Source organism: Pectinophora gossypiella, chromosome 7 (assembly GCF_024362695.1).
Source record: "Pectinophora gossypiella chromosome 7, ilPecGoss1.1, whole genome shotgun sequence".
In the NCBI taxonomy this organism is placed as follows: domain Eukaryota; kingdom Metazoa; phylum Arthropoda; class Insecta; order Lepidoptera; family Gelechiidae; genus Pectinophora; species Pectinophora gossypiella.
The window spans coordinates 5,626,075-5,648,955 of NC_065410.1; the positions used below are offsets into that span (position 1 = coordinate 5,626,075).

At 37.4% G+C, this 22,881-nt stretch overlaps 4 protein-coding genes across 6 annotated transcripts; 2 read left to right on the forward strand and 2 right to left on the reverse strand.

The window, feature by feature from the left end:
* The first annotated feature begins 214 nt into the window (after positions 1-214).
* LOC126368340 (exocyst complex component 3) lies at positions 215-6,984 on the forward strand. The gene is made up of 11 exons (XM_050012251.1): positions 215-425; positions 547-695; positions 1,119-1,314; positions 1,710-1,964; positions 2,455-2,736; positions 2,940-3,122; positions 3,548-3,706; positions 4,173-4,280; positions 4,875-5,054; positions 5,542-5,934; positions 6,281-6,984. The coding sequence occupies exons 1-11, from the start codon at positions 333-335 to the stop codon at positions 6,527-6,529; spliced, it is 2,247 nt and encodes a 748-aa protein (XP_049868208.1). The 5' UTR covers positions 215-332; the 3' UTR covers positions 6,530-6,984.
* A 277-nt stretch (positions 6,985-7,261) lies between these two features.
* On the forward strand, positions 7,262-15,181 carry LOC126368345 (V-set and immunoglobulin domain-containing protein 1-like). 2 transcript variants are annotated; one of them, XM_050012258.1, is made up of 7 exons: positions 7,262-7,404; positions 10,049-10,255; positions 11,210-11,329; positions 11,878-12,004; positions 12,239-12,420; positions 13,913-13,984; positions 15,014-15,181. In XM_050012258.1, the coding sequence occupies exons 1-7, from the start codon at positions 7,359-7,361 to the stop codon at positions 15,106-15,108; spliced, it is 849 nt and encodes a 282-aa protein (XP_049868215.1). In that variant the 5' UTR covers positions 7,262-7,358; the 3' UTR covers positions 15,109-15,181. The 2 variants fall into 2 exon arrangements, with proteins under 2 accessions (XP_049868215.1, XP_049868216.1); XM_050012259.1 differs by lacking the exon at positions 13,913-13,984.
* A 24-nt stretch (positions 15,182-15,205) lies between these two features.
* On the reverse strand, positions 15,206-18,146 carry LOC126368344 (uncharacterized). Of its 2 annotated transcripts, none has more exons than XM_050012257.1 (6): positions 18,064-18,146; positions 17,729-17,971; positions 17,205-17,333; positions 16,506-16,617; positions 15,722-15,909; positions 15,206-15,330 (listed from the first exon to the last, which is right to left on the reverse strand). In XM_050012257.1, exons 1-6 carry the CDS (start codon positions 18,116-18,118, stop codon positions 15,224-15,226), a joined length of 834 nt encoding a protein of 277 aa, XP_049868214.1. In that variant the 5' UTR covers positions 18,119-18,146; the 3' UTR covers positions 15,206-15,223. The 2 variants fall into 2 exon arrangements, with proteins under 2 accessions (XP_049868214.1, XP_049868213.1); XM_050012256.1 differs by having other exon boundaries at positions 17,729-17,992; positions 18,064-18,123.
* Positions 18,147-18,948: 802 nt separating this feature from the next.
* LOC126368341 (fibroblast growth factor receptor substrate 2) lies at positions 18,949-22,600 on the reverse strand. The gene is made up of 3 exons (XM_050012252.1): positions 22,455-22,600; positions 22,086-22,313; positions 18,949-21,959 (listed from the first exon to the last, which is right to left on the reverse strand). Exons 2-3 carry the CDS (start codon positions 22,303-22,305, stop codon positions 20,626-20,628), a joined length of 1,554 nt encoding a protein of 517 aa, XP_049868209.1. The 5' UTR covers positions 22,306-22,313; positions 22,455-22,600; the 3' UTR covers positions 18,949-20,625.
* Positions 22,601-22,881: the final 281 nt, after the last annotated feature.

Consider the following 22,881-nt stretch of genomic DNA (forward strand, 5'->3'; position numbering starts at 1 on the left):
AAGTGAACCAATGAGGATATATAACCAGTATAACCACAACGTTTAGTTAAAAATTCGAAGGAAGAAAAATGTTTACAAGTAAGTTAAATAAGCACGAAACAAATAATTTCCAAGAATGAAAAATAAAAACCTTCAAATGTGGCAGTATAAACTAAATAGTTCTTTGTCTTTTCTTCGGAAAGAAAGAAACAAAAATGACAGTTGAACTAGCAAAAAAAAAAAACAGAGTGAATGAGTGAGTGAGTTGATTGGGAGGTGGTATTAACACGAATTAAATTACTCAGTTATTTTGATTATTTTACATTATTGCTCCAAATATATAATAAATAAATATGAGTACTATGGATGAAATCGAAGAAGAAGCAAAAGCAGCAGCAGAAAAAATGGTGATGAACATGATGCAAAGGCCTGGGCAACTAGAAAAAGTAATGTACTAAGTGATACTTTTTGTTTTGACAAACAATTTTTGAAAAAGAAATACGTAATTTTTATAATAATAAAAAATATGTGTAGTACCTGTAATAATAATTAACTATAATTTTATAGGTCGAACAATATAAGAAGAGAATAACTCACAAAAAAGCCTCGATTGAAGCTCAGTTGAAATCAGCTGTGCAAGGCAAGTTGGATGGAGTAAGTGTAGGATTAAAACAACTCCAAGAATGTCTTGATGATGTACAACAAATTGATGCAAAGTAAGTTGTAATAAAAATCTAAATCATAAATTAAAATTTCTTAGATAATTAGAAGAAAAAGCAACGGTCTTTTCATAATATTATATTACAGTAGAATCCACTGAGTACAACTTTGATTGAAGTGACCAACTAATTTGTGCGATGTTATTTATATATTGAAACAAAACAATGGAATATTGTTGGTCCCTTCAGGGTTGTTCTATCGTGATTCTATTGTATTATTACTTTCATAATTGTCTTGTTTATATCCCTAACTCAGTCGGAAGCTTCTGTAAGAAAATGGATCTGTTTGGAACGGAGTTTACTTAAATCAAATCAAATATACTTTATTGCACAGAACTAGAATTAACCTGTTACTTAGCAGATCCTGTAAAAACAACAACACCACGGAGATAATGATGATGTCCTGTTTCTGTCCTTCAGAATGGATGAGCTAGAGGAGCTATTTAAGAGTGTTCCCCCATTAGTTGCGTCCCTTCAAGCTGTGCGGGAGGAAGACTCCCGTCATTCTCAGTATGTGACTGCAATGGACAGCCTCAAGCACATTTTCACTGTGCCAGAGAGTGTTGCCAAAACCAAACAGTGGATTGGAGAGGGAAAGCTGTTACATGCGCATCAGGTATATCAACTGGGGGGGTTAAAAAGGCCACATCAGCAATTCATCTAAAAAAGCAATATTGCAATTTGACATTTGCACATATAAAAGTAAGTGAGCAAATAAACAAATGTCAAATAGCAATATTGCTTTCTTAGATGAATTGCAATGTGGCCCCCTGGTCCCACTAAAATTTTTAATTAACAAATTTGTTTTTGACTATGTATACATACAGGTCCCTACATCTGTTTCCAGACAAAATAAACACTTTATTGGCCATAGACAACTATTGCTTTCATAGTCAGATCAACTTAGTAAAATATTTACCAGAAAATCTGAAATGGCTTATATTATATTATTTATAAATTATTCTATAAGTTTAGTACAGTAATTATACTTATTTTCTCATGTTGTTATAGTGCCTAAATGACTTGGAAAATTCAAGAGATGATCTTCTATATGAACTACATAGGCTACCAAACCAGTCTTCACATGATAAAATAATGCTAAAAGCATACTTTGAAGATGTAGAAATGGTTTCCAATCTTCTGGAGAAACAGATTAAGCTTATTCTAGCGCGTACCTTGAACACAGTGCGCAAGGAACCCACAGTAATAGTCACAGCTCTGAGGATTATAGAGAGAGAAGAAAAGCGGGATCAAATGGCTTTACAGGTAATACAATTTTGATGCCCTTTATAATTAAAAAGCTGATAATATTGACAAATTATTCTTATGTTTTTAGTAAATTATAAACTCACCTCTTGTTACATCTTTTCTTTGTGAATTTTGTTAATATGTGTAACAACTACTACTCTTTATAATAAATATTTAGGTATATAAAGCGAAAGTTGATGGTAGGGCTGGCAGAGGAAGACCTAGAAGAACTTACATTGACCAAATTAGAGATGTCCTTAGAAAAGGTTTAGTATGATCTACTCTGAACCGGCGTGCGTGTATGAAGCGAATGATGTATGTGGAGGAACCATGAGAAGTGTGTCAGGATCTAAGCAAATGGAATTCCATAGTCTCTGCTTACTCCAGTGGGAAATAGGCGTAACTTTATGTATGTATGTTAGGTATAGTTCCATAAATCTTTCACCTGATCTGTTGCCAAGTTAACAGAGATTTCACCTTTAAATTCTATTGTCTTTTAATATTTTAGCAACAAAACCAAACAGGCTTCATGCCTCCAGGGCGTCCTAAAAACTGGCGAACCAAAGCCTTTGAAGTCCTTGAGTGCGCTGTAGCTCAGCGTATAGAAGGCACGCGCGTCGACGAGCGAGAAGACAACAAACTGTGGTTGATTCGCTACTTGGAACTGACCAGGCAGCTCATATTGGAAGACTTGAGAGTCGTCAAGACTTTATGCGTGCCCTGCTTCCCGCCACACTATGACATTGTTAACAAATATGTTAACATGTACCACACTTGCTTGTCTAGTAGTGTGAGTATGACTTAATACAATTTTCCATTTAATTGTTACCCTGCACATCATATCGTCTTCTATATTCTATTCATAACAACTTTAAAAAATACGAGTACATTAGTATTCTATTTTTTATCATATTTAACTTGTTATATAAGAACTTTTACATAAACTCAATGCAAATTTGTGTCAGTGCTATGTAGAGTATCAAAACATTTCAGCTTCAAGACGTAGTACTAAATGGTTTGGAAGGCAATGAGTATGTGACCCTGCTGTCGTGGGTCCTCAACACATACCCTGGACAAGAACTGATGGGCAGTCCCGAACTAAACATCGACGTGACCACTCTACCGCCGCTGCTCAATCATGAAACCATGCAAAGATTACAGGACGAATACTTACAGGCAAGTTTTAAGAAATAAAACATTTACTTGTATGTTAAACTCCAATATAAACATTTTAACAAAGTTCCTCTATGAAAGCCGCAAGTTTGTCAATAGTAATAAGCATCTACATATCGCGCGCGATGTGATAAATGGATAAAACCACATCTAAACTAAGATAAAGATAGTAAAATTTGTTTATAGGAAGAGAATTCTTTCACCATAAAAACATTATATCTGACTGACATAGGCTATATCTGAATGCAAAAAATATAAGTTCATGCGGACTGGGTCGCGGGCGGAAAGCTATTTTGTCTATAAGACGGGTAGCTTGCTAAAATGAGTACAAAATGTATTGAGCAACAGGCATTAAGTGCCGGTTCAAGTTTGTTTTTATGCCTTATGGTAGCAATCCAGTTGAGGTTGTATTCAACATTTATTGCCAGAAAATGGAGTCTAACTACATGGAGTGGATGGAGAAGACTCTAGAATCTGAACGCGCGGAGTGGGCGCGCGCGGCCCCGCCCGACGTGGAGCCCGGCTCGCAGGCCTACCACACGCACGCGCCCGTCATCATCTTCCAGATGATCGACCAGAACCTGCAGGTACATAAATAGTACATACACTGCACCAGCCTACCACACGCACGCGCCCGTCATATTTCAGATGATCGACCAGAACCTGCAGGTACATAAATAGTACCTACATACACTGCACCAGCTCCCGACGTGGACCCGTGCTCGCAAGCCTACCACACGCACGCGCAATTCATCATATTTCAGATGATCGACCAGAACCTGCAGGTACATAAATAGTACATACACTGCACCAGCTCCCGACGTGGACCCTGGCTCGCAGGCCTACCACACGCACGCGCCCGTCATAATCTTCCAGATGATCGACCAGAACCTATGGATACATTATATAGTGCATTCACGTGCCCTCGTCTCCTGCGTTGTTCGGAACTCCACCAAGTTTCAAAACTCCTTGACTTGCACGACTCAAATCTCTCATCAATGAACCGTGTTGGATGTCGTCTGATTTTACTTTTACAATAATATATGATTTCAGGTTACAGAGACAATAAGCAAAGAAATAACATTCAAAGCTTTATTGTTGAGCATTGACCAAGTCACACGCTACGGAAACATGTACCGAGAAGGAGTCATACAATTTAAGGTAAGTTCAATAATTAGATCATCAAAAGTTATCTAAATTAAACCATAATAAAATAACGTTGAAAAAATTAAGACTACTTGGAATTCCTACGAGTACCATGTTATGTTCAGAAAAATCCACACATACATACATTACATACACACGTACCTACATATACATTACATATGAATACATTACGTACATTTATTATGACGTGACAATTTCGTATTAAAAAGATACCGGCGGCGGTTACTTTATCGATTGCGAACTTTGTTATGTCTCGTTCATTTTGTTATTGCAGGAAAAAACTATCACACACATATAATTATCAAAGTTCGAATAATACAATGATTTCTACGATTCTACTCCAAAAAAATGCCCCTTCAAAATATAAAGATGCAGATTCTCACGGACAACGCTTAATTTAAAATACTTAATTCGCTTCAATTTTCGAAAAGTAGTGTCGTCCTTTTCTAACGATAAGCTCAAGAAAGAGATAGAGCTAGTTTTAGAACTGAATCTGCCAGAGTCGCCAGTACCATCTTCCTACCCTCAGCCACACATGGCTAAGTGACATGTAGTGTAATATAATGTAGGTATATGACTGTCGTTTAGAACTCGCACTTCGCGGACCGGTCCCGCGTGGTGTACTTCACGCACCACGTGATCACGATCGTGAACAACAGCGAGCAGATGGTGCGGCTGGCGCAGCAGACGCAGGCGCGGCACTGGCCGCCCGGCCGCCACGACCCGCCCGCCGAGGACAAGTTCGACAGGATGCTCAACACATTCCAGGTCGGCTGTACTTTATTATATTCCTGCCCCGTTAGTGAACACGATACCTCGCGTCAATGCCATCCCCTTTCCTCTTTATCGCATAGAGACACCCCGGATATTCCATACAAAAATCTCATTTTTACCGTGTGCCGCCTTACGCGTAAGTGTGAGCGAGACAGACAATGCCCTTTACTCAGCAGCTTACGACCATTTAGACTAAAGTTAGACCCAGAGGGGGTGAGGTAAATGTAATTCAGCGCCCGATACGAATTGATAAAGGAGTTACCGTTATGTTATATGTATTATACTTAAGCAGTTTTTTTCTTACGTGTGGGGTGTAAGTTGTAATGTCGATGAGCAACCTAACCCTAATTGACATCAGTATTATTATAGAGCTGCCAGATTCCCCTGAAATGGGTCGTGTTACAACTACGTTCTTACTTATGGAAATCTTAGAATTTAGCTGTTGCGATTGCTTAACAGTTTCTTTGTCTTTCTATAATAGAATCTTCGAGACGAAGCAGCCAGGCTACTCCTGGAAGAAGCATTCCTGGATTTGGAAGTTCACTTTGACGACCTGTTCACTTCAAAATGGCTGCCTTCGAGCATTCCCGTGGACACAATCTGCGTTACATTAGAAGATTACTTCCAAGACTACAATCACTTACGGGAGAAAAACTTCGAATACGTTATTAACGAGGCACAGAACCTTGTTTATAAGAAGTATATAACCGCCATGTTGTCTAAGAAAGTGACGTTTAAAACGGCGGAGGAAGCTCAGCAGGCGGCGACGAAGATCGTGAAAGAAGCGAATCAGATACGAGCGTTCTTCAGGAGAATCGCACCCGACGGTGTGAACGTTGACTGGCCCTTCGAGGTGATCAGTATGCTAGCTGAGGTAAGGAATATAATTATTTACATACTATTATGAAATGAGTAGAAGTTAGTAATATAAAGCTTGGAAATAATACAAAGCGAACATAATCAGGAGAAGCAGGTCAAACCTTTTTATGTTTAGGATATCTCTTGTATAAGAACGGCAGCAAATGTAGCATAATTCACTAAAGACTTGAGCTAAAATAACACTAACAAAATGGAACTATCTTCGTCATCGACTGTACAAGTAACTACGTAGTAAAATAACAAAAAAATAAAACATCTCGCCCGCATTTTTCGTGCGATAACCTTTTCAAATATTCAAAATAATGAACGTGAAATACAAATAGAAGTGTTATTCGTGGCAGGTCCTGAAGTGCCAAGACATAGAGATGTTGTCGCTGGACTTGCACGGCATGCTGGAGAAGTGCCCGGACATAACTGAGGAGCAGCTGCTGCGGCTGCTGTCGCTGCGCGGGGACGTGCCGCGGGCGCACGTGCGCGACACCGTGGCGCATGTGCTGGCCACGAGGCAGCCCTCGCGGGCGCCCACCCACCCATCACTGTTTAAACATATCACCTTCAATGACAGACTCCTTTCACACTTTGCCTTGTAAAACAAGTCCAATGGGCGTTTTGTCTTCTAAGGGTCAGCGCAAACAAATATAAACAACTCGAGCAAACGCTTGCAGTATTTCGTACTCCTACTCGTCAATATTGTACTTTATGACAAAGGGAATAAAGTTATTTTTAGTGGTATCAGAAAATAATCCCTTCGTGGCTGCTCTTGTTCTGCGCTGGCGCTAAGGACAACTTTATTAATCATAGATAGATATAGGTACATAATGATATAACGCCACCAACATTATTAATATATTTCTGCTATATTTAGAATTAGATAATATAAAAGGTATTTTTCAACATTATAATATTACCAATAGATATAGTTATTTATTTAGTTATTAATTCTATAGGTATATTTTATACCCATGTGGTGCGTAAGGTGCGTTATTATAATAAGACTGTTAATATTATTGAATAATTATAGTGTATGTTACACCCAAAAATGGTTTCAATCATGTAATGTCCGTAATGGTAGGTACCTGTAAGTCACTAGGTGTCTATCTATTATAGTTGGTGTCTTTTATAACTGCCAAATCAGCGTCAAACACGTTTTATTTATTATTGTTTGTAACTCACATCTAACATGTCACTGCGCAACTCAAATAGACCCGACCGGCGCGCGGCGATCCTGCGAGTTCACAATACAAAAGCATGGACCAGTTCCGCCATCAATCATCTCTGAAGAAACTACGGCAACTATTCAATTAAAACATGCGTTGAACATTTCACAATGGCCGTTTATATGATTACCTTGCGGGAGCTCAAGGCCGGCCTCGAAGGGCGGGCGGCGCAGTCAGTCGCGCGACGCACCGCCGCCGAGCCATGCCGCCCGCGCTCGCCTTACTCTTGTGCCTGAGCCTCGTGGCAGGTGTGTAACCTAGCCTATATTACTACCATCCTAGTGCTCCAGTGAACCTCCATCACGCGATAAGTGTCATTTGTTGCTGTGTCCTTAGTGAAACACGCAGTTGTCAGTGCGCTAAGTTTTGAGGATGCGTTTATTTATTTATTATTATTTATTTATGCATTTATTGTTACAAAACATTGTTACAAATATTATTAATATGACGTCGTTAAACCCCAAAAGGGTTTGTCCCGACACATTACCCACGACACGTATTAACGTTGTATTTTATTGTGATATATAACGAAAGGGCCCGCCCGATATAGACCGTGATTTTAAGAAAAGTTATAATTTTTTTTACACACAAGTTTGTTTTAAAAAACTTCATAGGTAGTTTAATGTGCTTTATAAAATAATTTAATCAAAGGAATAACTTTCCTACTCAAACTGAAATCAGGCGCGAAAATGGTTGTCATTATCAGCCGTACGACGCCCACTGCTGGGCATAGGCCTCCCCCAAGGATCTCCACGACGATCGGTCCTGCGCTGCGTAAATGGTTATTAATAAAAAATATTAAAATTTAGAAGGTATCGTGAATGGTGATTTCATTTTACTTTCAACTGTATGTTTGTTTGGCACCACACGTGATTCAAATCTATTTCCGCGCGTTCCCACGCTGAAACTAAACTAAATCGTCAGGGAAACTTTAACATGGTACCTACTATGACCCTTTAGTACCTGACTTCTAGAAAAAGTTTTGTTTAACGTTTTATTTTTTTTTGTGCTATTCGCACTATATGTATTGTTTGTTTTGTAAACAAATAAAATACATTTCCGTGTTGTCATGAATCGGGTACTATGAAGTCACATTTTTTTACGAGTGGGTATGAGTTTTATGTAACTATTGGTATTTGTTAGAATAACAATTTGTAAGACGCGAATGTGCGCGACCCACACCGCGACCGCCGCGGATCGCCGCGGTATTTTTAACATTCCCGGAGCGCCTCAAGGTTGGCCAAGATAGCCGCTTATTCATTCGGATATGACCTAATTTTCTAAAACATCTTATAAATAGAATCCCCCACATTGCGAAAACGGACGATTTTTGAATCATTATTCCTTTACTTTAAAGCAACTTAAATCCTGTTTACGATGAAACAGGAATAAAGGAGAAGTGTAGCGTAGTTTCTGAAGCCCCCAATCAGCGGCGGCGCCAAGTTCAATGTCATCTATATGCAGCGATACAAACGAACAACTCGCGCTCTTTCCGTTCGATGTTTTTTTCAAATATTCCAATCGATGTAATGGAAAATAAGCGAAAGAAAATTAAAGGATATTCTTAAACAACACTTCTTTAAATGTCATTGTTAGTTGTTGGCGTTGTTAGCTATAATTCTGAAGTAGATATTATCTTGCTGAAGTAGGTATTCATGATTGACGTACTACTTTTTACCATGATACCTATATCTTCCAACCAATGATCAACTCTTCCAACAGACTGAGTATAACTAAATGAATGAATGAGCTTTCTACGCTGGACTTGGGCGAATAAAAAAGATAAAACACGTTCAGCTGCTTGTCTTCCCGGGCATGTCGTAAAATTCGACAGAGAGATTGTGTTTTTTCTATCATGATGGACAATTGTTATGGTCGATGGGCACCATAAGGTTCATCATACTCGTATTAGGACTTGGTATCAACAGTGGCTGCAACTTGTGCCCCTGCCAACCCCATTAGGGATTCTAATGAGTGTCAATTTCAACTAAGTGGTCCCCTGGCATATAGATTAATTGCTGCTTAGCAATAAGGCCGCCAGATTGTACTGTATCTATCTTCATCTGTGTGAATCTGTTTTGTATGTTGTGTGCAATAAAGTATATTTGATTTGATTTGATTAACGATTATTCTTGTAGATAAGTAAAGGTTCTGTTACGAAGATTATAAATTAGAAACCAACCAGATATAGGCAAATGTTTTGGAAGATCGCGGCATCTCCTCGGTAGACAAAGTAGGTAACTAGCTGGTTCTAAACATTGGAGTCGAAGATTAGATTAGTGGCGCGCCTTGGGAGAGGTTTACATGATATTACCACAGTAACGGTTTTATCTATAGACTGATGACGATATGGTGATGCAAGGCATAAAGATAAACATACGACAGTCACAAACAAAATTCATCAATTTCAATAGCAGGTCTGAAACGCGTTCTAAGAAAGTTTGAAGTTTCGTGTGTAAATAATCATCATCATCATCAATTTAAGAGCCACGCTCTTGTCGGTGTAGCATTTTCCATTCCAGTCTATCAAAGGCCAATTCCTTGACTTCCCTATAAGACACGACGTTAACCTTTTCTTTAATCTGTTCCATGTAAGCTCTTCTTGGTCTTCCCCTTCCTCTCTTAAATAAATAAAAAAAAAAAAAATATGAGTAATAATTCGTAATACATGGTTTACTTTAGTGACATACTTCTCCAATGTAAGGATGATCTTCACATTTATAAGAATGATGTAGTACATTATCAACAGAGTTATCGCCAACTTCAGGAACATAAGACGACTCGGAGACTTTTTGTAATTATTTCTTTTTATTTTGGTGCAATAAAGTGTATTTGTATTGTATTGTAAGACGATTCGAAAAGGCTATACTAACTAACTCGTAATAATTCCAGCAAACCAGGTGAGTATAACAGAGTTCTCGGTGCCAGACACAGCCAAAGTCGGAGATGACGTGGAGCTGGTGTGCCGGTATAATCTGGAGGGGAAGGAGACGTCTCTGTTCTACGTGAAGTGGTGGTGGACGCCGGTGGACGCTCCGACGCGTCTATTGTACCAGCGCATCGGCCACCACGAGCCGCAGTCGTCAATCCACGGCGTCAGTAAGTCCACGTTCATACCTATTTATCTTCTACACGTACATACACATACGCCTGTATACATATGCCTTGGAAATATCACACTTTTCACAACATTGATAGTCACTGTTAACTAGTCATTCTACACTCTGTAAAGAAGAGAATAGTATAGAGTCCAACTAGTCAAATCAGTTACTTTTTACTAAACGTCAAAAACGAAATTACAATGGAATTTGTATGAAAAAGCAACCTGTGACGTCATAGAAAAACGTGATAAAATGACGCACTTATTATCACATTTTTCTTTATAAAAATTCATAAGTAGGTTAAATAGCAAAAAGAAAACGTTTTTTGTCATCTTTAGATCTATCTTTATTTAGTAATCAGAATTTCGTAATTTATCTTTGACCTAGGAAACTACCCATAATTACACTATGATGACAGATCAGCTCATCGCCATTATATAATGGTCCATTATATTAGAAAGGACATCCGTATGATGTTGGTTGTTACGTCATACCCGGGAAAATAAGCAGCTGAAAGTGTTTGTCACCAGCCCAGCGAGCATAAAAGCAAACCATATTTATCTTCTACCAACATTGCAATTTGCAGCGTTGATTGGCATGCTCTGCCAGTAATTGCTAATTAAATAAAAATAATTACTAACAAGAGTGAAGGCAGCTGTTCTATTATCGTTAGCAGTTGTATTATTGTTTATTCTATGGCATTGATTTCTGTTTGAAATAGAAGATACATTTTCTTTGTATTTTGGTATAAGTATACCTTATATACCAATACATTTGCACTTTAGCGTGAAGCGTATGATCGCAGGACATTTGTGTCTTTCGATAAGTGCTAAATATGTCAAATCAATGTGCTTGTCCGTGTCCTACGCACCATGTTATGAGTTATGACACAGAATAGTTATGATGCAAATGTCTTACAGAGAAACATAGGCAAATCGTTTTAATTTTTCAGAAGTAAAAGATAACGACACCATCCAGCTGGTGAACTTGCAGCCGAATGACTCGGGGAGGTACGAGTGCGAAGTGAACAACGTCGACGAGATCCGGCGCAGTCAAGACCTCATCGTCTACAGTGAGTACCTATCCCATATTATTCTACCACATGCATGCTTGTGCTTTACCTACAATATGCAAACAGAGAGAACTTTTAGCATCCTATTTTTCAGTCCGATTTAACGGAAAGCAGTTGCGCTAACACAGTTGGCTCGACCATTACAGACAGATACGGCTCACCTCTATCACCTTGGTCTAAAAGGAAGCTTCGTGAGAGGTGTGTACTTAGTTCATCTTACGATGGATATAATTCTGACTACCTCATTGGGATATAGTCGTGAATTTATGTTATCAACTAAACGAATGAGCTAGTTAAGCAGAATGGAAGGCGATAGCTCAATGTGAAAGAAGAGTGTTGAATTTTGTATACTTGCAATATCCCGAGTCCCGCTTCCCGCTCTGGAACGCTATTGAGGTCCGGCATTGAACAGATTAAAAGTAATAATTTTTGGTCTTCTGTTGGGAGTTTTGGTCATTACATAATCATAAAAAAATCGAACGTGCTATTTGGTACCCGTGCGAATGCACAACGTACATACTTATCTGTTGATCTATTGCTGATTGTAGCGCCGGGCAGTGGCCCGCAACTGAATGTGTCGACGGTGGCAGACGGTCCGGACGACCAGGACGTGCAGGTGTTCTGCGAGGCCACGGACGTGGCGCCCGAGCCTGAACTTACCATCTCCGTCGACGGGTGAGGATATATTTACTAAATTTTAAAAGAAATTCAATTTTTAACATAAAAGTATCTTTTGGTTTGGACTATTTGTACCGCCTCTATCAAAGAATCACTACTACATAGGTACAGAAGATGCACACTACCTTTGCGGTAAGCGGTAAAGTGCAATTTCACTCTCATTACATTAAATTATCAAATTATTATATCAGTTTTAGATGAAGGATATTATAACTTCATTCGTTTTTCCAGAAAAGTCGTGCCCGTTGCCGATCTAGTATTGAGTGATTCCGTGGACGGCCAATACAGCATCGCGGCGAATCTTACCCTGGAGGACATAGAAGCCGGCTCCGAAGTGCGCTGCGAACTGTTCTACACTAACCGCGCCGTCAACCACGAGCCTTACGTAGCCGTAGAGACCTACCAGCCGTCAGGTAACATCATCTTATTGCTTATCCCAAAAACTTTGGAGTAATCATAGGATTTTTTTAATTGCAGCGATTTCGTTATTGTGTATGGAGCTTTCTTTAAGCTTTTTTTCCAAAGAGAACTTAATCGAAAAGGGATTTGAACCCGCAGGTTTTGTCTTGACTTTTTCAATTTAATTTTTCTTTGTGAGTATCCTTAAAGTGCTATAAAAACAAAATAGGTAATTTAACTTCTTTTTCATTGAAGATTTATACTCTTGGTTTCCCAAGAGTTATTGGACAGGTACCTCATTTTTTCAAAAATTTTCTTTGATCTTACTGATGTCAGTGAGATTTTAAATTCTTGTTCTTTTAACTGTACTTCTCTGGTTCTAGAATCAAGAACATATTTTAATTACTTACTTTTATTTAAATACTTCTGCTACTTCGCCCTTAGACGGCGACGTGTGACCAAATTGCCTGCATACATTGTCTGAACTGAATGCTCATTGTTCCTTCCTGGTACCTCTTCTCGAAACTTCTATAATAAAACCTTGTAAATAGACATTTGTTTTTGAGTAAATCATTATTATGCATTATGCCAGCGTAAATTACACTCTCGAACTTCATCAAACGATTAATCTCCATTTTGCCCACGTTATACAGATTGCTCCCAAAGTAAAGTTCCTATCTGTTCGAATATTGTGTTAAGAATAGAAATGGAATATTAAAAAAAAAATAATGTCGCTAACTCGCTCGCGCTTCAGCATGAATTAATCATTTGCATCTTGTTACGGCATGACGTGATGAAATGAAATGTTATGTCGAGAACGTTTTACAGTTCATGTGAATGGTTATGTTATGATGTCATGAATATATGTATTTTAGCAAACTAATTGTAGATTATATTTCTTTACGGGTTTAAACTCAACACAGTACAGATCTAAATCTGTACAAGTTCGTGTAAAGCCATAAAATATTTACAGTTCACGCCGAGCTTTGGATCTTGGCCGAAGTTCTATAATATTCTAATGTCGATTCGGTAATATACCGACATTACAAAGGTCAGCGCGGTTAACTGGCTGTTGTTAATACTTAAATAGAAAACCTTGGAGTAGGTATTAACGAGTACCTAGTTAACTAAAATGTAATAGTTTTATCCAAGTCACGTGCATCTGTATAATATACGTTTTAGCAGTCTGCCACTAGACTGCTCCTGCATCTGCAGCACTGGTCCTGTATCAATATATTTTTAGTGGATTTCTATAAAGTATACAACATTTATCTATTGATCTCAAACCTATGGTTGGAATTTAATCTGATACAGAATAAACAAACACCATCAGTAAACCGATGCGTTTTGTCCTGATGTTGTAATACTACATAAAGTCTGGACATATTGTTACAATTGGTAGGTACCTAAATGGTACTTTGTATAGTTTGTGGTATCGTGCTCGTTAATGTAGCGTTGTCTAACCCTGTGTGTCTCGGTGCACTAACGAGAGTTGTCGCGCGCCAGGCGCTGAGCTGACCACCACGGAGGCGTTCGAGGACTCTACGGAGTCGGAAGCCACGCCCAGCCCCACCGATGGTAAGTGTACATGACACATCAACTGCGGTTACCACTAAGGGTCAGCGCAGCGAAGACCAAGAGCTACGGCAAGGCAAGCACATCCTGTAAGCATTGAAAAAATGACTTTATTATCAATACCATAAAGTGCAGTCTTCTTCTTAGCAAATACAAGCCTGCGGAGTCTCGAGCCCGGTCGAACAATGCGTCGAAGAATATTGTACTTTACGAAAACGGTAATAAGGTTAATTTTTCAGTTTTGTCAGAAAGTGATCGCATCGCTACTGCTCTTAGTCTGTGCTAATAAAGGTTACTAGAACAATGACTATAGTTGTACGGGGATAGGTCATTTAAGTAATGGGCAGTACTTTTTGATATAGATAAAAAATAGATAAGTCATCCGGAACCTAAAGATTTAGATCCTCTAAAAGGCTAGTTTGTAAATACTAAAAACAGACTTAATTTATTTTATCGGTCTTCAAGATTACAGAGACTGCCCGGATAATAGAGATGTAGAGTATTTTCTTTCTAAGTTCTTTTATACTGCTATTTCTTGGCAACAATTTACCTCCTTTGCTGCTAATTGGCTAACCTACATTAATACTTAGATGTTTTGTTTTGGATTAACATTAACCTCTAGATGGCATATTCTATAATTTGTTTTAATCTGTGGTTTAATACGAAATAATAAAATTAAAATAACTACTTAAAAAAATGTGGGAAAATTCGTACGTGCCAATATAATTATATAGATATATATGTACCACAGAAGGAGCTTAATAAGAACCTCACCCTAACCATAATATTCGCTTTTGATACCTCGTCCAAATAGGTACACATTGATATCATGCGTATTTTTATATTTCTTTACATTTTAGACTGAACTAAGAAACAACCTAAACATATTTCATCTCTAAATGATATCCTAATTTCCTTAAAGAATTCGTAATAATTCTAAAACTAAGTATTATTAATTGCATCAAAGAATTAAATATGTATATGCGTTGAGTTTACAAATAAATATGTAAGTTTATGTTATTTCGATTGCAGGAAGCGGAGACACGTTGTTAAGAAATTCGTGGTTGCTTTTAGCAATCGTTGCTGCGCTGGCGCACCTACTCGTCCGCACTGATCGTTCATTGTGATACTAATAGTAATGTAAATAATTTACACTAACTCTTTCAATTATTCATTGTAATAAACTGTTTTTATAAATAATATTTATTTTTATTTAAATTAATCCTAGTAACATATACTTATTTATCTAAATAACAACTGCAAGTATTGCTGATAAATAACCATAAGCATTAAATATATACGAACGATTGAAAAGTTTATTTTTGATGAGCTATTACTGCATTCCCCTTCTGTAAACAAAAAGTAAATTACATATTTTCTACATATTTTCAATAAAATTTTCATCCACATCGGTGCAGCGGGTTTGTTCCCTCCCGAGTTGAACTATGGGTAAATTAATTCTCCGTAGTACAACCAGTTGGACATCGCAGTTGTACCACGGGTCGGGAGGGGTTTTGTCATGCAAGAGCATCTGACTGAATTATTTTCGCATTTAAGTATACGGTAATAGAGATCTAAACAAAGCTTTTTATGGCCTCAGTTATTAGTTACTAAAGCGTAAAATTATGATGGATAACCCTGAGTTATCAGCTTGGCTTCATGCCAAAGCTGGTATTAGACTGTAATTTATAACTGTTGTACTGCCAAGGACCTTATAGCGCAAGTAGTTATTCATCTTACCCATATATAACAGTTCCTTTTTAATAGCCGTATAACCAGCTTGTAGGAGTTGCAGACGGCAAGTAATTTGGTCTAATTTATTATGGTTGCGTCCTAGCGGTGGAATGTTCAGACGCGCTGTACTCTCGGCGTCATACAATAGACCCTCACTGCGCCATATCCTCTGTTGTTGTCTGGGAAACATCACACTTTTACACAACATTGATAGTCACTGTTAACTAGTCATGCTTGACTCGACAAAAAAGAGAAGAACCCCGGTAAATATTGGCCCAATCAAAATATATTTGTTAACTAAACATACTACACTCACGCCTGTAATCCCTAACGTGATGGACAGAACCATAATATTCAGAACTTTTAGCCACTTCTGGTACGAAGCCCTATGTCCGAAGTACGATGGATATAGGTAACCTTTATAAATTTAGGCTGTTAATGTAATTTAAATGCACGGTAAACTATATTTTTTGTAACATCTGTCACACTGCATTTATGGCAAATAAATAATCTTATCTTACCTTATGTTCAATCGTATGGTGGCTGGTGATAAGCCCATCGTCCTGATCCAACCAGTTAAAAAGGTTATTCTATCGATTTTAACACCATGCACCATGCCCAGGAAGATAAGCAACTGGTTTTAACTAAGGGAAACCGCAAAAGTAAAAAAATATATATTTTTTGTGGCTCTGCCCACCCCATTAGGGATTACGGGCGTGACGTTCTGTATGCATGTATAAAAAATTACATCATTCTTCTCTTTTTTTCGAAATTCTAAAATAATACGTACCTATTGTGTTCCAAAGTAAGATCTGGATGAGGGTACAACCCCCGAGCGGTACACTTTACTTCGACATAAGGTTGCTGCCTGTCGAACTCTAGTAAGAAGTCTCTCTCTGTGCCTTTAAAAATATAAAATCATGGATTAGAGGCTCCGTGGTCTAGTGGTTAGAGCGTTAGATCTGGAGGTCCGGGTTCGATTCCCGATGGGGACATTGTCGAAATCACTTTGTGAGACTGTCGTTTGGTAAGGACTTTTCAGGCTTGAATGACCTGATTGTCCGAAAAAGTAAGATGATTCCGTGCTTCGGAGGGCACGTTAAGCCGTTGGTCCCGGCTATTAGCCGTAAAAACACCTCCACCAACCCGCATTGGAGCAGCGTGGTGGAGTATGCTCCATACCCCCTCCGGTTGATTGAGGGGAGGCCTGTGCCCAGCAGGGACGTACCTATATAGGCTGTTTATGTATGTATGAATGTGGATTAGAGGCTTTAGGAGGAGAGGTACTTAAGTAAGTATACTTTTATACCTTCGATTGAATCGAGAGCTGTGTCCAGTAGTGGGCCGTTCAGAGGCTCTTATAATAAATAATATAATTAAGTATAATTTAAGCAACACAAGTATCGTGATTACCTACTGGGAAGTCCTGTCCTGAATGTCTGTTTTTACTTTCAGAAATATGTGAATTTTATTTAATATCATTACTTACTAAAAACAAGCATCGTGTTAGTTTGGCGAGCTTCTGCTCCCTGATCGAGAACTCTGCAAGTGTACTCTCCACTGAGTTCCGGGTCTATAGACACTATGCGCAGCGCTCGTCTCTCTTCCTTTACGAGTGCTGAAACATTCGAATTTGGTATCGGCTTCTTTCACTTAAACTTATCGTATACAATTGGGGCGCCGATAAATTAAAAAAAAAGTTTATTTAGGTAAAACCTACGACACACATATACATAATAACACACACATATACATATATAAGTCGCGCGACACATTTTGTGGTGCGACAGTAACGCGACCAATTTTGCTCTTGTGAATATGTAGAATCCTTGCTTATTCGCTATTACACATTCGCTAAAAAAACTTTTCTCTTGGGGCAGTCGGATACATCACGCTACGCGTCATGCATTAAAAATCACTAAAATGTAATGTAGATATGCGAGGTTCACTGTAACCATTGGTTTACTTAATTTATATAAGTAAAGATATATTTATTAAGTAAGTAAAACTTGCGTGATGCTCTGTACGTTAAGTCCAATCGTCCATCCAATATTCCAGTGACCTGGGGCTCGGCAAGTGGAGTCCATTGGTAAACTGGAGTATGACTGCCGTTAAACAGCCACTGGAGAGTAAATTGGTCGCTGACACCGGAGTAGAGGCAGTCCAGTACAATATCACTCATGTTTCCAATCTGCACCAGGTCAGGAACCACCAGTTTTTCTATTTTTACAGTGTTTACAGCCGAAAACAAAATACCTAAGACAATAAACAAAGTACCTAGTCACTTATAGCGCAGTCGATAAACATTTAGGTACATGTCGTTGAAAATTACATAGGTAAATACTTACTTGTAAGAAAAAACATTTCTCCCGGTAAAGATCGAAGTAGATAAACGGAAATCATTGTGATTTTCCCACAAACACGCACGTTTGACACAAGCACTTTCCAAGATGATAGTGCGCGCGAAATGGAAAGCCCCGCGCTGGTAACGATGGAATGTAACGCAAACATGCACGCCCTCGATCAACATGGAGTTTGTGTTATCCAGAAATTGATTACAAGGGAAATCTCAAAATATGTAATTTACCTAACATAAATAGGCCTCCCCTTAATCAACCGGAGGGGATATGGAGCATACTCCACCACGCTGCTCCAATGCGAGTTGGTGGTGTTTTTACGGCTAATAGCCGGGACCAACGGCTTAACGTGCCCTCCGAAGCACGGAATCATCTTTCTTTTTCGGACAATCAGGTGATTCAAGCCTGAAAAGTCCTTACCAAACAAAGGACACACAAAGTAATTTCGACAATGTCCCCATCTGGAATCGGACCCGGACCTCCAGATCGTGAGCCTAACGCTCTAACCACTAGACCACAGAGGCTGTTATGTAAATTTACCTATAAAATACTTTCTGCTCTTACTCATAAAACGAATATTGATCAGCACGTCTAACAACAATTTCTCCATAACTATCAAAATTGTTTTATTCGTAAAAGATGATGATCTTCTACTTCTATCTTATGGGTAGTAAGGTGCAACAACAACATTAACGATTACAAGACTGTAAAATGATGATGAAAGTATGTACGACGTTTTACACGGATATGGTGCGTACGATAATCACATTTCCAATCAACATTGTCTGTTACCTGGTCAAAGCGGAAAAGCCGATAATTCCATAAAATTGTTTTTCCTACCAAAATGATGAGCAGATCAAATAATTAAAAACAAAATGAATGTTCTTTATAATCGTTTTATTTATCTATATATACCTTAGAACAAAATTCTATTACCTGCCTATAAACGTTTATAATGTTTTATACAATGTAATAAATGTATACATTTTAGTTTATTACATTTTATAAATTACAAAAAGTAAAAATGTACTAAATAGTAAATACCTTATAAACAAAAATGTCTCAAATTGGCAATAACTTACACTAATAAATAATAGCAAATTAATAATAACATTTTGTTACACATCTGGCCTAAACCTTACGTAAATGCAATACAGTCTATTAATCTCTTTTCATTCAAAATTTTACAGATACTGGAGAAATCCTGAACCGTGGCCAATGATTGTTTTACAGCAAATACCACTCTTTCAATGACAAATTAGCTTCCTTCACTGTGTAATAAATAAAAAAGTAGAAACAGAGTAAAACAAGTATCCTGAGGTAGAAAGCAGACTCCAAAAAGAGCACCAGAAATAAACTGAATTTGATATGAGACTAGTAACTAGGCCTAGGGCAGACAGGAACATTAACATACACTTACGTAATTAATGCTAAAACACACCGATTATCATAACAATTTACTTACATGATTCGGGTGACAAATCTCAATAGAATATTATATTAACTCATTATAATAAATACTTAGGCTCACAGAATACACCTCTTTTATTTATAATAATTAAAGCTTCCCTGTTTGGTATTCGTTGAAGCACTATAACAATTCCATTACACGGTTTACAATATAACTTTCCAGAAGTTATAAATATATCTAACATGCCATATAAAATTATTTGCATGAGTCAACATAAAATAGAACATTACATTTGTTACTCTCCAATATTCTTGCAATTTTATATCAACCATCTAAATATGTTGCATGCACCCTGTTTCATTCTGATTCATTCTAGTAATATTCATCTTAATTTACAATTAATGTTGTACTTGCTAATATCCTATACAATTATATCACTCAGCATAAATAAAAACTTATTGAAATATTTTTAAAATAAAATATTTGCATCTAAATCCTATCTCACAAGAGTCTTAATTGTTGCCTACACAATGCAACTGAAATAGCTCAATAAATTAGAAACATATTCACTACTAGTTGCTACGAATAAGTAGACTAGTCCTAACAATCCCTTTGGTGTTTCAGTAACATATTATTATGAAAAATAATTATATTTGATATATTCATCTACTTACATTTGTAGAACTTTGTAGTGATCCATTCAAATATTTATTTATTTGCGGCATTATTAATACTACCTACTAAGACATCAAAACTGATTTAGAAACAAAAGTATATTTTATCTATTGATATTGTACATGTTTTTTTAGTGCGTCATAAATTTCTGCAAAATATTTAAAATTAACTATATCTAAAATATCTTTTTACTACTTATACTTAAATCTTTGGCACCATATAATATTATTATACATTTTATTTCACAAGGAAATGTCTTAACGAAATGGCAAATACTTAGGTAAATAAAATAATGTACTAACAAATTAAAGGTCTCTACATTTGTGTGAAATAATTTTGTCATTAGCTGTTAACCTATTTTCTGTAAAATACAAATAACTTTTAAATTATTATGGCTTCATGATGGCTTTAAATCTTTTTGTTACTATATTTTTTGGTATATTATAATTTTGGTATGTAACAGTTACTTAATTTATCGGCTTATTTTTATCAGAACTTGGGCTTCCACACGTGACGTTAGAGGTGTTATGCCTGGTTTTTCTGGCTCCATCTGAATCCACTTCAGTGGCTGCAGCTACAGATGTGAGAGCAACAGTTTTGTCAAAGTCAATAGTGGTATAGCCAATGTTCACGGAGGGTGTTGCGGTGGCGGGAGTAGGCGGGTGCGGCGGCGGCTTTTCCAGGCTCGCCTGCGTCACGAACCGAAGTCCCACAGGCTGTGATGCACACAATGCCACACTCTCATTTTTAGTACTATTGTATGACTGATTCTCAGGAGAAACCACATCTCTAGTCATATTCGCTTTTACAGCTTCTTTATTAGAATCAATGTCTAAAACTGCATAGTTAACTTCCAATTCTTCTACTGGCGACATAGAATTAAATGTATCTGATTCAGAATATTTGTAATGGTCTGGAAGAATAAAATGCTTTGCATTTTTTACACTATCTGCCATATCTCCTAAAGACAAATTTGCATAAGTGTTTACTTCTGGTTTAACTCCTACAGTCAAATTACAGTATTCTACCGCTTTAGGAGTTAAAGGGGTGGTTGGTGGAGCATCATTTTTGTTGACATCAGGAACAACAGTATTTTTGTCTGGGGGAGTAATGTTCATGTACAGTCGTGCTGATTCCTGCTGCTCTATGCTCAGCTGTGCATAGTGTTCACTGCTGTTACTAAGTGTTGGAGACAAAGTATTAGCATGTCTGTTAGAAACATTCTCATTCATATACCTGCTTTCCAAAAATCTTGTTTCATCTTCTATATCTCTCATAGTGTTCAATGCAGCTTCTTGTCTTAGAGTATTCCTCAAGATAGCCAAGTCCCTACTAAGATCATTAGAATAAACATGGCCTTGATCAGCAGCTACATCTGATTGGTTGTTGTTATGTTCTCTCTTGAACTCCCTTAACTGATACACATTAGTAACATGATTACTGTTTGTCTGTGATCGTGGATATAGAGGCATCACTTCTAGGATATCCACACTTGAAGGGGACCTGGGGGACTGACTAACGTTACGAGATAATCCGGTGTGCATAGCATTGTTTGGTATATTATTATTATGAACAGCTCCAGCATTATCTGGTGGACCATTATCTATAGAAGACCTGTGCACAACACTTGCCTGCAAAGTCTGCCTACCTTGAGGAGAGGGTGTTAAACGAGAAACTGGATAAGGCACCGCATCATGAATAACATTTCTGAGCTGAATTTGTTGTTGTAATGTGTGGAATAATAAAGAGGCTCTGCGACACCGAAATGCATATATTCCTTCACCAGTTTCACATCTTCTACCTGAAAAGAGACAACATTTTTAAACCAGAAGCACATCTAGAAAATGATTTTGTATATATTTTCCATATTGTTATATGTATATTTATTATATATTTTCCAATACTGTAAAACTGTATATAAACATACCTGATTCAAAACTGAATATTTCTCCTTCAAATCCATATCTCCGTAAAGAATGTAACGGCCAAACTGTTGAATCTCTTCCCTCTCTGTATAGTATTATGTCAGATTCTGTAATTTCCAACTGCCCAGAGCACAGATCCGCACCATTTTCATCTATGTTTACCACACGAAAAACATTTGGATGCAAATCAGATGTCTCCTTCTTACTGTGCAAACACCCCATTGTTTAACCTGGGAAAACAATACTACATCGAAGCATCTTGCTTGATAGTCACTGCCAAGGCACAGCAAGTGAGTGATAACAAATTACGCAATATAGTTGATAACAACCTAACTTACTCAGTTGCAACACACTAAAACTGATAAACTTACCTTTTAAGAAACGAAAGAATGTAAATAGAATATTTGTTCATCTGGTAAATACATAAAACTAAGATTAAATAGTTAAATAAGAAATGTTTGTTTTTATTAGACAAGTGGTAGAGTGAAAGGTGTTTATTGAGTACGTTTTAACTTTTGAAAACAATACTCCTTGAATTATCCGTATCTAGTCCTTATTTATATTATTTCTATAAAAGTATTTCTATATAGTATTTCTATAAAAATACGGTCGGAACTTCGGAGGGCTACTTGTGAACTTCAAGTTGATTTACATAAATATCGAAAATAAAAATAGTTTTGGACTTTTGAATATTAAAAGATTATATAAATATGAAATAGCTACAAGAATGCTAGTGATTTATGTCACTTACAAATGTCAAACTGGAACCGTAGACATTTTTTTTGTTTCATTTTCTGG

Coding starts and splice junctions, on each gene's coding strand:
- LOC126368340 (XM_050012251.1), top strand. CDS start 333: ATGAGTACTATGGATGAAATCGAAGAAGAAGCAAAAGCAGCAGCAGAA. Junction 1,315..1,709: donor AGCTGTTACATGCGCATCAG/GTATATCAACTG, acceptor ATGTTGTTATAG/TGCCTAAATGACTTGGAAAA. Junction 4,281..4,874: donor AAGGAGTCATACAATTTAAG/GTAAGTTCAATA, acceptor ACTGTCGTTTAG/AACTCGCACTTCGCGGACCG.
- LOC126368345 (XM_050012258.1), top strand. CDS start 7,359: ATGCCGCCCGCGCTCGCCTTACTCTTGTGCCTGAGCCTCGTGGCAG. Junction 11,330..11,877: donor TCAAGACCTCATCGTCTACA/GTGAGTACCTAT, acceptor TGCTGATTGTAG/CGCCGGGCAGTGGCCCGCAA. Junction 12,421..13,912: donor AGAGACCTACCAGCCGTCAG/GTAACATCATCT, acceptor GTCGCGCGCCAG/GCGCTGAGCTGACCACCACG.
- LOC126368344 (XM_050012256.1), bottom strand. CDS start 18,118: ATGATTTCCGTTTATCTACTTCGATCTTTACCGGGAGAAATGTTTTTT. Junction 15,910..16,505: donor CTTACTTTGGAACACAATAG/GTACGTATTATT, acceptor GTTGTGTAAAAG/TGTGATGTTTCCCAGACAAC. Junction 15,331..15,721: donor AAAGGAACTGTTATATATGG/GTAAGATGAATA, acceptor TTTTGTTTACAG/AAGGGGAATGCAGTAATAGC.
- LOC126368341 (XM_050012252.1), bottom strand. CDS start 22,305: ATGGGGTGTTTGCACAGTAAGAAGGAGACATCTGATTTGCATCCAAAT. Junction 21,960..22,085: donor AATATTCAGTTTTGAATCAG/GTATGTTTATAT, acceptor GTCTCTTTTCAG/GTAGAAGATGTGAAACTGGT.